Source organism: Phascolarctos cinereus, unplaced genomic scaffold (genome assembly GCF_003287225.1).
Source record: "Phascolarctos cinereus isolate Bilbo 61053 unplaced genomic scaffold, phaCin_HiC Scaffold_1;HRSCAF=81, whole genome shotgun sequence".
NCBI classification, from domain to species: Eukaryota; Metazoa; Chordata; class Mammalia; order Diprotodontia; family Phascolarctidae; genus Phascolarctos; species Phascolarctos cinereus.
Window position 1 is genome coordinate 140,313,485 of NW_027555514.1, and position 15,859 is coordinate 140,329,343.

The window sequence follows — 15,859 nt, forward strand, 5'->3', positions numbered from 1 at the left end:
AAAGGAATGTAAATTTTGATTGCTAAAATCTTGCAAATTATATTGGGTTTTGCAGAGTAGAAATTTTTTTTTCTCAAGGATCATGTCCTAACCCTAAATCACTCTGGTTCTCATGGATTGACCAGCAATAGGTCTTAGGCCAAGCCCCATGTGGTTATTACTTGGGCCTTGATTTGGCTCCAAGTAAATATAAATAGCAATTGTTTCTGTTTTGGCCAGAAACCCTGAGGGTCTTCTCCTCCTAGATTTTTTTTTTAAACTAGGTAAAAGAGGCCATTTTTTGCCTCATTTCTTGCCTAGCCTTAAACACTGAATGGGCATTTTCCTCAGTCAAACTGTGACCTGGGAAAGACCTTAATGTAAAAAGGCCAAGGTCTTCCACTGCATCCAGGTCCATTTCCAGTCATCCTGATCTATATCTTGCCACTGAACCCAGATGGCTCTGGAGAAGAGTGAGGCTGGTGACTTTGCACAGTCCTGCCTCACTTAAATCCAATTCACTTTCAAGTCATGGCATCACCTTCCTGATGTCATGGTCCTCTTCGAGAATGAAGGACAAACAACAACAACCTCAAAAATAGATCAGTTCCCTTTAAGGGCAATGGGGGTTGATAGACAATTTAGAAGTGAGAAATGCTATTTGGCATTCTAATATTAACCCCTGGAAGGATGGGAAGTTAAAAAGACCTCAAAAGACCAAGCTGCATCTATTGATAAGGACACATGTTTAAAAATCCACAATGCAAGGAAAATAAAGGTGAAAATGTTTATTTCAAAGCAAAATTATTATAAAATGTTGCATCAATTGACACACCCTGTTCTTCTAGTATTAAGATTAAAGAAACATTGAAATTCTTCCTAGTCTATTAAAGTTTCTTCTCACAGAAAAGAATTCCTTAGGGGACTAATATACATATCCTCTCTCACCTAAAAGCAACCAAAAGTTTGTGATCCTTTCTCATAATTATATAAGTTGTAAAATTCTTCAGTCTTTTAAATGAAAATATTGTGTCACTATTAGAGAGAAAGCTTATGCCAAAAGAACAGAAGGAAAGAAAAAGAAATCTGTGTAATGAGCTAGAGCACACCTGTTGGAGAAGTTTTAGTAATAAAGGCATAGATTATTTCATCATTTTTTCATTGTTCATTATATTTCATTATTTCATTACATCCACTGAAATCAGTGTCATGCTAATAATAACTGATTTGTATAGGACTTTAAGATTTGTGAAACATTTTTCTCACAAGTTTGTGAGGTAGGTAGTATAAATAGATATGGTTTTAACTTTACAATTTTTAAAAATATATTGAATTGATGTATGTTTTCATATCTCCATAGTTTTCCCCGATATCCCTCCCCTTTCTGCTCCCAGAGAGCCATATCACATAACAAACAGTATTTTTTAAAGAAAGAGAAGAGGAAAAAAAACAGCGTAACTGCTTAATACATCAACAAAGTTGGAAAATATGTTTGATGTACTTTTCTGCAAAGGGAGTAGGGGTAGAATGGAAGTATCTTCTCATATCTCTTGTCTCAAGACATGCTTTTTCTTTATCATTCTTCAACTTCTGATTTCGTGTGTGTGTGTGTGTGTGTGTGTGTGTTTCTGGAAGCAAGCAGAGCCAAGAAAATCATATACACAATGACTACAATAAGGTAATGTAAATATTATTATCCCCATTTTTTATTAGACCTCTAATTTCATTGCTATATGTGGGTAATCAGATCCCCTTTACCAATGCACATCAGCATGTGCTAAGCAACTTATAGCCCTATTTGCTGGGGGGTCACTAAGTGACTTATCTGAGCTCATACAACCAGTACTTGCCCCAGGAAGAACTTGAATCAAAATCTTCCTAACTCCAAGGCAGGCTTTCCGTCCTCCAACCTGTGTTGCCTGTCCTTATTTTACAGATGAGGAAATTGAGACCTGTAAGGGTAATAGGATTTGCCCAGGTTAGTAAATATCTGAGGCAGGACTTGAACTCAGATCCTACTTCTCCATATCCTGGGTACATTCCGCTGTGCCATTCTGCTTCTCAGGATATAGCTTGTAATTGAGAGGTAGAAATTTGGTTCAAAGAGAAGAATCTGGAAAATCATTCCTAAAATGAACTTGAGCCAACAAATGTCAATGCTTCTTTGCGATTATGGCTAGGAGAAAATGTGCTTTAAGTAAAACCTGGGTACAACTTGAGCAAGTTAGATGGAGGGATATATTGCCTTCTTATTAAATTTGCAAGTGACACAAAACTAGTCAGGATAAACTAACATATTAAATGAGAAGTGTGCCTAGCTAAGCCCCCACTTCAAGCAACACAGTCCCATCTCTCAAGGACTTTACATTCTAAGGGGAGGGGGGTTGGGGGAACAATACATAAAGCGGAGCTAGAAAGGGGTAGGGAGAAATGGGCTATGCCCTGACACACGACATGGTATGGAGATGGCTGGGAGGTGGTATAGAGGAGGTCTGATTGCTAGCAAAGTGAGTCAATCCACCTATCAGAGTTATTTGAAGAAACATTCACACAAGGCATCATCTTCTCTTTCACCTCAGACCATCTCATGAAACCCAGACTGCCTTTCCACCTTGCTCACATATAAGTACTTTCCCAATCCTTCCCTCCGTTTTTGGCTCTTTTTTATGTGTTATCTTCCTCTCCTAGAATGTAAGCTCCTTGAAGGTAGAAACTAGCTTTCTTTTTTGCTTTTATTTGTATTTCCAGCCCTTAGCACAGTGCCTAACACAAAGTAAATATCTATCTACCTACCTGTCTGTCTATCTCTTTCTCTCTCTAGGAATTCTAACAGTTATTATTTCTTAAAAATGTCAACAAGCTTAAATGATGGGCCAAATCAACTGAACAAGAACAGTTATGGCTAGACATATGGGGGAAAAAAAAACTAGAGGTATTAGTGGACTGTATGTTCAATCTGAGTCAATAGCGTGATATGGCTGGGAAAAAAGCTCCAAAACCTAATGTGAATTTAGGCTTAAGTATAGGAACAAGGAAAGTATTAGTCCGTTTCTATTCTGCCAGACCAGATCTAGAATATGGTCTCAATTATGGACATCATATTTTAGGAAAGACATTGAGAAATCTGAATACATATAGAGAAGGGTGATCCAGAGGACATGTGAAGATTAGTTGAAGGAACTGGTTTTTAGTCTGGAGAAAAGAGAAAAAAAGGTTAGGGATGTCAATATGATAGTTCTTTTCCCACACACGTAAAGAGTGGCCTTTAAGAAGAAAGATCCATTTCGTTCTGCCTGATTCCAGAGGGCAGAGTTAGGAAAAATGAATGGGAGTTATAGAGAGGGAGAGTTAAGCATGATGTAAGGAAAAAGTTTCTAACAACTAGAGTTGTCTAAAAGTGAAATAGGTGAATTCGAGACTTGGCCACGGGCTTCTCTTCATTACAATCCTTCAAATGGTGGCTGGACAATCAACTGCTAGGGGTGTCATCAGATGTCTTGTCAAAGAATACCTATTCAAGTACATATAAGATGCTGGACTAAGTGACCTATTCCATATGCCTTTTTTTTAAACTCTAAGATTTGTGGAAGTTTCAGAAAAGAAGATCGCTTTAGCAGTGAAGGAAAATTACTAGAATGAGAAGAGGGCAAGACTGACAATGTCATGGCAAAATGATAGGACCATAATAGAAGTTGAACGGGATGTTGGCGATCATTCAGTCCAATTCCCTCCTGTTACAGATGAGGAAACTGTTACAGAAGTGTCAACAGAAGTTGACACTTGTCCAGGTCTCCTGAGGAAGTCAGGGAAGGTTCTTTTCCTTCTTTTATCCTTTAAATCTGGTTACAAAGATGCTAGTGATTATAGGCATCTAAGGATAAGAAACTATAAAATGCAAACTTGGGACCCTAAATCGGGTAAAATCCTCAAGATCAAAAGTTTACAAAATTATAGATTGAGAGTTTAGAGGGATTTTAGAGATTGTCTACTTCAATCCCTTCGTTTTACACATGAAGAAACCAAGACCAAGAAAAGTAAAGCAGCTTGTCCAAGCCAAACTCTTTTTACTACACCATTCTGATGTCATCAATACGTGCAGTTCAGGACAGTCACTCTGTTTTGATCTTTTTTTTTATTTTTATATTTTTAATTTATGGGATAAAGTAAGCATTTCTATAACATAGTATAATAAAAAAAAGATTGAGCATGAAACTGAAAATCTATTATGTACAACTTGCAATTCATTTACATATATAATAAATTATATATATATATATATGTTATTTATATATAATAAATTTCTTTTTTTTCTTTTTCTTTCTTTTTCTTTTTTCCTTCTCTCCCGCCCTCCACCTTGGAGATGGCTACCATTAGACACAAATAGGTATATATATGTAAAATTATTCTATACATACTTCTATTTATCAGTTCTTTCTCTGGATGCAGATAACTTCTTTCTTCATATGTCCTTTGTAGTTAATTTGGGTATTTGTGATAGCCAAAATGACTTATTCACGTAAAGTCTTTCTTAAAAAACAATATTCTCTTGGTTCTGCTCATTTTGTTCTTCATTATTTCACGCACATCTTTCCATGTTTTTTTAAAATCATTGAGCTCATCATTTCTTATAGCATAGTAGTATTCCATCACAATCATATACCACTACTTGTTCAGCCATGATCTTTTTTGTTTGTTTGTTTTAGTCTACATGAGCTGTCAGCTATTCAACATAGAGAACTCTTGGTATGGAAACTCCTTCCACAGATCCTGATGAGGGATTCATCCACAACCTAGTTGCCTCAACGTTGAAAGGTTATGTAATTCATCCTTGGTCCTGGAGTAAGTATTTGTCAGAAGCAAGTGAATGCTGGTCTTCCTGACTCTTGGACCAACTCTCTCTATGACAACATATTTACTTGGAACTTGGTCCTCCGTATTAGTACTTTGAGTGTCTCTATAAATACTCATTGATAAAGAGAGAGACAGGCAAAGTGTTGATATAGTGAATAATTAACATCTTATCACTAGTTTAGGTGTATCTTCAGACAGCTGCTTGTGGACATTTACAAATGAGTGAAACTTTTCTGTTAGTAGTAGCCTAACTGTGTTGTCTAATGATTAAACCAGCCTGTACCCCATTCTGCAGCTGCAACCCCAGCAGTTTAATGATTAGGTCAGAAGAAAAAGTCACAGTTAAAAACCGACCAATTAGCCCCTCAACACCATCTTCCCCAAGTAATTAATGAGCAGAGAAGCAAATTGACTCTTGTTGGAGACAAAAAACAGACACATTTACCTTCTCCACAAATGCCCTTAGCAATACACCACAGGAGGAAAAAAGGTACATGAAATGTAAATGAATTTTTATGCTTCCCTTGAATACAGTAGCAGAATTCAGTCAACTCAGCAAACAGAAAAATCAGCCTCACTCCACCCACTCTGAGGACCTAGCTAAAGGTCAATAGGTAAGCACAGTCCTTCCAGAGAGCACTTGGTCATCAGTGACCCATCACCCTCTCCATCGCTATTTTCATTCTGAGAACTACCATCCACAAGAATTGGCATTTTTAAGTGGCAGCAGATTGAGAGCTGGCCTGGCAACCAGGAAGACCTGGGTTCAAATCCAGCCTCTCCCACATACTGGCTATGTGATTTGGGCAACTGCTTGGTACTCTGGCCCACTAAGACTTAAGTGGCAGAAAAGGTTTCCTTTCCTGGGAGTTTCTGGGAGTTAAACCAACGAATTGTATGTCTAGTGTTTATTTCCTAACCTACCCTTCCCAAGGAGGAGTGAAATTCAGACTTATTCAGTTTACTAGCAAGGTACATTTCCCCATAGTTGTGTCAACATGGGTTGAAGAGAAGTGGAAAATAGAAATAGTTATCTAAATGAATTTAAATACTTACCTGAAATGGGGGGGGGCTAACAAATCCACTTAACTGAAATAGCCAAGTAATCCTATAATTACTTAGAAAGTATAATATTTTTATTAAATTATCTGGATAATGTTTTTCAGATATCAGTGGATAGTACCTTTTAAAAATGGAAACAAATGAGGCAGCTAGGACACTAGCCCTAGAGTCAGGAGGACCTGAGTTAAAATCCGGCCTCAGACACATAACACTCACTAGCTATGTGACTCTGGGCAAGTCACTTAACCCCAATTGCCTCACAAAAAAAAAAAATGGAAACAAAGTCAACAAATTTTTACTAAGCACCAACTGTGCAAAGAACCCTATCCTAAGCCAAAGGGAAGCTATAAGACAAGGGAAGCTAAGACATGGTCCTTCCTACCCTCCTGAAGCTTATAGTCTGGAAGGGGGAATTCCACAATAAGTGTTATACACAACATCACAAAAGCGAATTTGGAGAGGTTTTAAAGCATGCAGCTAAAAGTCACTAACTACAGAGGGATATCTGGCTGCATGAAGGATGAGGTGTTTGGGTTGGGTGTTAAGGATGGTCAGGAATTCAGCTGGTAAAAAGGGCAAGAAGGAAATTCTAGACATAGAGGGCAGGGAAGAGGAAAAGAACTGAGTTGGGAAAGTGCACTAGTGCTTTTAGAAGAGGATAGAAAATCCAAATTGGCTGGTTCATACAGTGCATGATTGGCAATATGCAAGAGAAGGTTGCAGAAGGGAAGGAAGGGATGGCACCAGCTTGTTGAAAGTTGAGTCCAGTGCCAAGTAAAGAAGTTTTTACTTTATTCTATACATAACTGGGAGCCATAGAAGATTTCTGAGCAAAGGATTAATAAAAAGAAGAAAAATCTAGCAGCTGTGTGAATAGATTGGAGAAGAGAAGGAAGGCAGGAAGACCTGATGGAGGCTTTTGCAGTAGTCCAGAGAAGCATGTTAGAGTGGTGGAGTGGTGTCAATGAGAATAGAAAGGAAAGATGCAGAGGTGCCTACCTACATCAGACACTAGGACTTGATGACCGATAGGATGTTAAAAAGGCGAGAGTAGAATTACAGATAATGTCGTTATTAAAAATTCTCTCAGGCTCATAGGACACAAGATTTATCTCCCTTAAAAATCACTGTGCTCCATCCTTCCTCTAGAAAGGTAAGGAGGAATGTCTCAGGGAGGGTTATGTGTTTGGGAGGCTTTAGCTCTCAGCGGGTTTTTTTTTTAAGTGACTCACCTCTTACAAATGTAAATGGATGAGTCCGTGGTAGGTCTTCTCCCCCACCCCTCCTTCTCATCCTAGGACCTAGCTCCTAGATCAGACAGTGCTCATTCCTGTCCCAGTTCGATTGTCTTGACCCCTTGGGCATCCCCAGGGCGCTCAAGCTGGATCTGAAACTGTGCACCAGGTAGTTGCAAAGTCCTAGTCCTCCCATCCCCCATCCTCACCCCTATAGCAGGGCGCACCTATAGCTGAAGTACCAACACCACAAAAGGGGGGAATACTCCAGCGTGGGAACACAACTAACCCTCCTGCTTCTCCAAAGACCTCAGCTACCCGCCAGCCCGCCCCCCACCCCCCACCTCCCACCTCCCACCGTGTGCGCATGAGCAAAGGCGCCTCCCTCTGTTCCTCCCTGGGCTAAACTTTCCAATTCCCTTCTTTGGGCTCCGGGGCTGGAAGGAGCTGGGAGAAGAAGCCTTTGAGTTTGGGGTAAGAAAGTTTCTGTGCTCTTTCTTTTTACTCCCTTTTCCTCCTCCTCCTCTCTTTTTTTCCCTCCCATTTCTTGGAAGCAGCGGGTAGGGGTAGGGGGAGGAAGAGCAGCCCCTTCCCCCCCACGCTAATCATTTAATTTGTCTTCTGCTTCCCCCCACTTCTGCAGAGAGAAAGCAAGCAGATCCACAAGCGGCTTTTTTTCTTTCTGTCTTCTGCAGTTCCCTCCAGCAGAAGGGAGGAGGAGATGGGATTACTCCAGGTGCACCTTTTCGGTTTCCTAGGTAATTCTGAGTGGTAGTACCTGGTGGTGTGGTCTTGGGTTTGGAGATGGGGGAGGGAGAGAGGGAGCGGAAAGGAAGGGAGAAAAACCCTTTCGCAAGCCCTTTGCTGGAAGTCGAAATGAATCAGAGGAGGAATTTGGGTTAGAAATTAAATTTTTGTTCTAAAATGCCATTCGCTCTGTCCTGGTTAAGGGAGCTGCCGCGAGGCGGCGGGACCTGGGTGTGGAGAGGTCGTGGCTATAGCCAGAGCTCTGGTTCTCTGGTCCTCGGTGCGTGTGTCTCTTCCTTTCACCTTTAAGCTCCTCACCTCTCCTAGATTTGCTCCCTTACCCTGCAGGAGCTAAGAAAGCCCAAGCCACCGAGGTCTGGTCCCAAGGTCGATCTCTCTGTCCTCCGCCTGTAATCTATTTCCCTGGGAAACTGCTTAGAATTGAGCGAAGAAGGCTTTATCCTGGGAATAGCGTGGCGCCCCGTATGACTTTAATTAGCGATTGATGTTCGGCTCTGGATAGTACCAAAAAGGCAACAGTAGACGTTTCCTTCTTCGGATTACGTCGAAATGTTAAGCAACCAGAAAGTTGCGAAGTTCATTCCCCCATTTTTCCCACCCCTTGGAAGTCGCACCCCTCTGGGTCAAAGGGAGGGAGCCGTGCCAGTGTGCACCCCGGGACATCTCTGGGAGACACACACACACACACACACACACACACACACACACACACACACACTTCCTTGCGTTTTGCAGTAAGCAAGCCGAACTAATGAGTTGCAATTAATATCCTTTCTGGTGGGAACTGGGACTCCCCAGGATCGGGCTTTTCCCCAGGGACTGGAAGATGGGGGTCAAAAGAGTGTGTGAATGGATGTTTGGGAGGTGGTGCTCAATGCTGATCTCTTGTTTTATTTTCACTCTATTATCTGTCTCAATGCCCCATCCGTCTGTCTGTCCTCTTCTGCTGCTCCTGGACCCCACCATTCCTAACCCCCTGCTCTCTCTCACCTCTCGCTTGTGCCCTCCCTGAATGCCGCTTCCCTTTCCGTATCTTCTTCCTTTCTCCATCTCTTGTCTTACTCTCTCGTGTGCCCCTCCTCCTCTCTACATTTATCACCTCTGCCTGCTTAACCTGGGCCTGACTCCCCACTCTCAGCTATATGGGGAGTCAGAGTGCACGCCCAAGAACCCGAGTACAGTTATGGCTGTGCGGAGGGCAGCTGCTATCCAGCCACGGGAGACCTGCTGATTGGCCGCGCCCAGAAACTCTCAGTGACCTCCACGTGCGGACTGCACAAACCTGAGCCCTACTGCATCGTCAGCCACCTCCAGGTGAGGCTGGGGATCTGCCAGGTGGCTCTGGCTGGGCTGGGCATCCCATAGTCGAAGGCACTGAAAGGGCCAGATTTCCTGCCCCTGCCAGTTACCTAAATAGGAAGCTGGAGGCCAGGGAGGCCTCCAGAGAGTATGACTGGAAGCCTTTCCTTTTGCCCCATCTCAATGTGTTTGCACAGTTGTATCCGCTTAATGTTTCCTGTCCCACTGGAAAGACAGCCTAACTTCGTGTTCCGTGCCTCCCTCCTTTTCTCTGAATTGGGAAACACTGAGAAACTTGAGTAAAAAAAAATTGTGGATTCAAGTAATTTCTTCCATCCTCCTTACCTCTGACTTGGGAGGGGAGAAGGAGCATAGTGACTACACTGATAGTTTCATTGGTACCACATCTCATAGAAGCTTTTTCCTTTCTTTGGGTGTATCACCAAAGAAGATAACCCACACTAGGATTCAACTCAGCCTGTATTTAGATGGTGACAAGGTAGTGATGACATGGGCTTTTGATGCCTCATTTTTTCTTCATATTCCCTCTACCCAAGTTAAATATTTCATCTTCACACCCCAGATCTTTTGCTTTTCCTACTATACCCTGACTGAAGACAAAAGGACCCCACTCTAACAAGGAATAAAAAAATGCAGCCAGGAATCTGCTTCTAAAGGAGCTCTCAAACTTTAAATTTCAAACTTCCAAATTTCTAAGTTAAGGAAATGTTTTATCTCTCTCCCACCTCTCTCTTCATCCTCTCCCACTGGAAAAGAAAAAAATATTATTGAAACAAACATGCATAATCAAGCAAAACAAATCCCTTCATTGGTTGTGTCCAAAAAAAAAGCCTTATTCTGTACCCTGAGTCCATCTGTTTATTGAATTTTCTGTCAAGGCGATGGGAAACATGCTTCTTCATCAGTAGAGGTCACATTTTTAGGTAAAATTTTTTAAAAGTTTAAAACTTTCAAAAAGCAAAAAAAAAACCCAATGTAATTGTTTTCATCATCTTTGAAGGGAAGGGAATGGAAGGTAACAGTAAGTAAATGATGCTTGTTCCAAATGTAGAATAAATTCAATCCTGAGCTATCACTACTAATTTTAGAAATCCACTCCCTTACCTACACATTATGTTAGCTCTTCAGTAGGACGAACAGATGCAACAGCTTTGGACTGAAGTCCAACCTTTTAAAGGAAGAAAAAACCCATTCCAAAGACCTGAAAGAATGTGGTAAAGTGGACTCCATTCACTGGCTTCCAGGTTTATACAGAGATGTCTAGACCACTTCCTGATTAGAAGTGAGGCTATAATTAACCCCTCCTTTTTTTAAAGTTCTGGTAATTGTTCTCCATTACTAATTTCCTTGACTGCATGGTAATGACTGTAACTGATGTTGACTTTTTTAAAATAGTATTCAAATTTGGGGTAAAAGTAAGTTTCCATGGGAGGTATCTCTTGTTTTATTATGATAAAGTAAACTAGCCTCTCCTAGGCTGCCTGTGAAAAATTCCCATCCCATTCTAAAACAAAAAGTAACCTTCTCCCTAAAGTTCTGCCATAGTCATTAGAGTCTGTGTTAAATGAGAGTCAGACTCTACATTTGACATGGTAAACCTTGAAATTGTGTGAATTTTTTGCTATTTTTAAAACCATTTCTACCATATGATTGCTGAAAGGCAGTTACTCTCAAGGAGATTACATTTGACCAAGGACAATATACAAAACATTTCCCTAACCTCACTTCTTTGTTCATACTCTTGATACTCTTGCCTCAGCTGCCCTGGTGACTAAACATCAAGGGGACCAGTGGTGCCCCACTCTAGAACATGGAATTAATTTCAATTCCAGTTCATGTCTGGGCCTTTCCAAGAATGAACCCCTTGGTAATAGTTATCTATGGATGGTAGATCCTTTCCAAGGTTACCTTAACCATTTCATCTATCTTTGAGTTTTAATTTCCTTCCCCTAATTCCTATAACTCTTTGTAATGGAGCAGAGCATTGTTTTTCTAAAGTTCCCAGCCTTATCAAAATAGCATCACATGAATGTAGATCTAGAACTCAGAAGGACCCCAGAGGCCATCTGTTCCAAATCCTTTATTTTTCACTTTTGAGGAAACCCTGAAAGATGAACTGACTTGTCTAAGGTCACATAGGTAATAAGTTTTAGAAGCAGATCCTCTGAATTTACAGGCAATGCTTTCTCATTCTTCTACTTTGCTTCCATATGGATTTAAGCTCAAGGAACCCAGTAAATTATTCCTATTATGCGTTTTTTAATTTAGTTGCTTTAGTATTTTATGTCTACATTGTTGTTCCGTCTTGTCCAGCTCTTCATGACCCCATTTTGGGGTTTTCTTGGCAAAGATACTGGATAGGTTTGTCATTTCCTTCTCCAGCTTATTTTATAGATGAGGAAACGGAGACAAACAGGGTTAAGAGACTTGCCCAGGGTTACATAGCTAGTAAGTGTCTTAGATGAGTCTCCCTGACTCCAGGACCAGAACTCTGCTCCACCACCTAGCTGCCCCCTGTGTTTACATACATATATGTGTGTATGTATATATACATGCAAATGTATATATAATTTTTAAAAATGTTTAATTGTTTATTGATATTTGTTTTATAACATCACTTACTAACAAATGTCTAATATGTTTATAAAATCTCTTTGTGAATTGTACTGCTGAGTAAGACTTCTTAGGTTATTTATTAGGTTTAAAATTTAAGCCAAGAAATTTATTTCTAATTAAATTAATAGTTTGTGGAAATTATGTCCTGTTCTACTTTTAAACTTTTATTTGCAAGGAAAGGAGGCCTTTTCAGCTGTTATTTAGAGTAAAAAATGCAGCAGCTATGAAAACACATGACTTTAAGGTGCAAAATAATATTGAATCATTCACTTTTGTTATTGCCTTTTTTAAAAGAATATTGAATTCTACCCAACTGTTGTGCCCACTTAACTTTTTTTCAGGAGGACAAGAAATGTTTCATATGCAATTCACAGGATCCTTACCATGAGACACTCAACCCTGATAGTCATCTCATTGAAAATGTGGTTACAACATTTGCTCCAAACCGCCTTAAGATTTGGTGGCAATCTGAGAATGGTATGTGGTTGATGTGGGAACAAGTTCCATAGAGAGAAATTGGTAACCTTTGGTTTGGATGGAAGGGCTCCTGTGTGTTCATAATTATTTGTTGGTTTCTCTGTCCTGTAATTATGGCCTTTAGCAGATTTATTGCCTTGAGTACTAACATGTCTTAGTAAAATCAGATTCCTCCGCCCTGGAGCCTTCATTTTCTTCAAGAAAGCTGTCTTTCATGATAGAGTAAACAAATTCATGCTATCTGCTGCCCTCAGTCTCACACAGAGCATTGCAATTTAAAATGGATAGAGTGACTTTGGGGGGAAGAGAGAAGGGAGGGGAAGAATAGAGAGAGATTGGCTGGAAGAAAAAGTTTTTTCTCTTTTCATTTAGAATTTTTAATACTGGAAAGCACTAGATAATTTTAATGATCTGTCTTCAGTGACGTTTACCCCTTTGGGGCATTTTAAACTTTAGTTTAAAAGCTAAATTTATTTTTTAGTCATCATAACAACAATAAAAATAATTTTCATTTAGATTAACAAAAAAAAGGTTTGCCTAGTATTTTATGTCTATTATCTCATTAGAGTTCTTAACTCTTTTGTGTATCATAGATGAAATGTATGAACCCCTTCTCAGAAGTGTTTTTAAATGCATAAAACAAAATTCATAGGATGACTAAGACAAACAGTTATATTGAAATTGTTAAATTAAAAAAAAGTATACAGATTTCAGGTTAGGAAGGAACCTAAAGTGAAGTATTGACCCCACTTTACAGACAAGGAAGCTGAAGCTTTTAGTGAGAGGCTTGCTCAAGGACAAATAGCTAGCAAGCCTCTGAAGGATTAGAACTCAGATCTTTGTGGCTCCTAATACTGCATTTTATTTGCTTCATCACACTAAAGAAGTATCGTTATTATGAAGAAAATACACTTTAATTTCAAACATGATAAAATGGATAATAGCAGTAAATGAGATAATAGTGGTACCTTTTTGATTTGGGGGGAGTTGTTTCTTGAAGAAAATCACATTAAACCTTAATAAATAAAGTGTTTAAGAAAGCTAATACATGGACAAGGTTTTCTGTGATCAAAAATGCTTCTGGGCTCTTCCTGATTTAACTGAGTGCCTGTGTTACAGCCCCCACACCTCAGAAACTGTGAGATCCAAATAGCCATTTATCATTATGGGAGAGAAGCTACTCCCTAAAGAAAAGAGCCTGTAGTTGAGTGTTATGTGACCCCTGTTTGCTAGAAGTCTGAGTTCCCAGGGCAAGAAAGCAATGTAGCGTAGTCAGAGCTTTAGATGAGAAGTAAGAAGACTTGGGTTCCACTCTGTCAATAACTTATCAGTTCCATATGACTTAGTATCCCCTTGGGACCCCAGTTTCCTCCTCTTGAAAATGAAAAGTTGAACTAGATGATTTCTGGCATGCCTTCTACCTCTTACATTCTTTCTTCTGTGATTGTAATTCTATCTGGAGAAGGAGGTGCATTTCGTCATCTATTATCTGGGATTGGGTTTGGTCTGTAGAGTTAATCTGCATTCCAGACTTTGGCTGCTTTTCATGTTGTTTTCATTTACATCTTTGTCATTGGGCCTATTGTTCTCTGATTTTCTTTATCCCAGTTCTTATCCTGATTCTCTCCGTATCAATTCATTACCGCCTGCTTCCCATGTTTCTCTCAATCCCTCAGGTTCCTTGTTTCTTATGGCACAGTAGTATTCCATTGCAGTCCTATGCCCCAATTTGTTTAGCCATTCTTCATTCGGTTGAGTCACCAAGGATCTGTTAAGTGCTTACTCTGTGCCAGCACTGGGAATACAGAGAAAGGCAAAAAGCCCCTGCCCTCCAGGAGCTCACCATCTAATGGAGGAGACAAGATAGAGATAGGATACATTGGAGATAAAATGTACCAAGTTTTTACTGCCTCAAAAAAAAAAGGCTACCATAAATATTTTGGTGTATATGGAGTCTTTTCTGTTTTTGTCTTACTTGGGATATATTCCCAGTAGTACAGTGCAGTACCCTCAATGTTTGTTCGTGAAATAAACAGTGAACTAGTTTGCCATTCTCTCTAGCCCTCTCACGAGAAAGTCTTGCTTATTTGCAGCTACATGTGAGAGGCAGCCAATGTTTGACGGTTTTTGCAAGTTATTAGGGCAAAGGGAAGCCCCTATAACAGGAGTAAAGGAGTATAGAATTGGCAGGGTTGGGTCACTATCACAGGAGATTAGATAAGAAAAACAAACAGCATTTGTTATTTCTACAGAAAGGTTTATTTTTTTTTACTAGTACCTGATTTTCTTCCATATAATTTGAGAGATTACATTTAAGGATCTTTGTGAACTTTATTTTTATTTCATTTCTCTTGTCTTGAGCAAACATTTTTCTTGTTTGTGATAAACTAAAGCTATTGTGGCCAGATGCTGAAAGTAGCTTTGAGTTATCCTGTGTAGTGGGCTATTTGCAGGTCTGGAGGAAGTTTTGAGAGCTATAGAAGACCAACTTTGTCTTTATTTCTCAGATGTTTCCCTGATTAAAAAAAAAGTTCTTTAGTCTTTTCTGGGGGGGAGGTTGGGAGGGAAGGAAGGGGAGAATGGGAAGGAGAATATTATAGCTCATGTACTTTACTGGTACTGTTTTGGTATCTCATGACTTTTAGCTAATGTTGAAGGTTTGGGGAAGCTAGCCACTCCTCCAATGTTGGATGTCTTGAACAAAGTGGTCCCATAATGCTTTTAACTAACACCTTGCCCAAGAAGTGAGTGTCTGGAATAAGTTTATATTAAGACACTTTTAATAAGTTAGATAAGGCTAGTTAGAAAGGATTAGAATGCTTTTCTTTGGCATTCCAACTAACTCATATCCGTTTCAATGACCGCTTCCCCCCCCTCCTTCTTTCAATAGACTTGGCAATTTCCCAATGCAGAAAGTTTATTCCAAAAGCTCCTAGTGATTTCCTGAAAACCAACCATGCTGTGACTTGATTCATTCTGACATGTTGAGATCTTCCTGCCTTTTGAGACTCCTTAGAAGTATTGAGTAGATCTCCAGGAGCACTAGTCAGATATAGGGTCTTTTCTTCCTCCTACATCTGGGGAGGCATGATTCTGTAGTATGTTCTCAAGGGAGACTCTCTACCTCTGGAATTCAGTGACCTTTCTAATGCATTAAAGCTGGAACTCGTTGACCTTTAGGGCATAGGGTAAAGGTCAATTTGTTCAGGCTGTGGTCTGAATGGGGATACTTTAGTATTTGTTCAGGATGGTTTTATTTATTTGGGTCTCTCTGATCCTTTGTTTAATTTGACTTTGGTTTTTAATTGTGGAAATGCACCCATAGCTTTTTCCAGTTTTGTAAACTAGAAGATAACTAACATGTGTGGTAGATTTTATTTATTTTCCTTGCTCTTGTCTACTAAAAGAGGGAACTATCTGTGTTTCTTTTCCAGTTGAGGGAGAATTATTATGTCTTGGTGCTCCAGCATGCAAGCTGACCACCTACAGTGGGCAGGAAAGAATTTTTCCCCTTTGTGAATATCTTGGCACAGATGGTTGGGAAGATGTTT

The 15,859-nt window shown here is 39.9% G+C and overlaps 1 protein-coding gene across 1 annotated transcript in view; it reads left to right on the forward strand.

Moving 5' to 3' along the window:
- The first annotated feature begins 7,495 nt into the window (after positions 1-7,495).
- Positions 7,496-15,859, forward strand: part of LAMB1 (laminin subunit beta 1) — a 94,706-nt gene continuing 86,342 nt past the window's right edge. The window contains exons 1-4 of the mRNA XM_020984595.2: positions 7,496-7,601; positions 7,771-7,885; positions 9,034-9,209; positions 12,173-12,308. Of these exons, the coding sequence (XP_020840254.1) occupies positions 7,849-7,885; positions 9,034-9,209; positions 12,173-12,308 (349 nt within the window). The 5' untranslated portion in view covers positions 7,496-7,601; positions 7,771-7,848. The remainder of the gene's footprint in view (positions 7,602-7,770; positions 7,886-9,033; positions 9,210-12,172; positions 12,309-15,859) is intronic.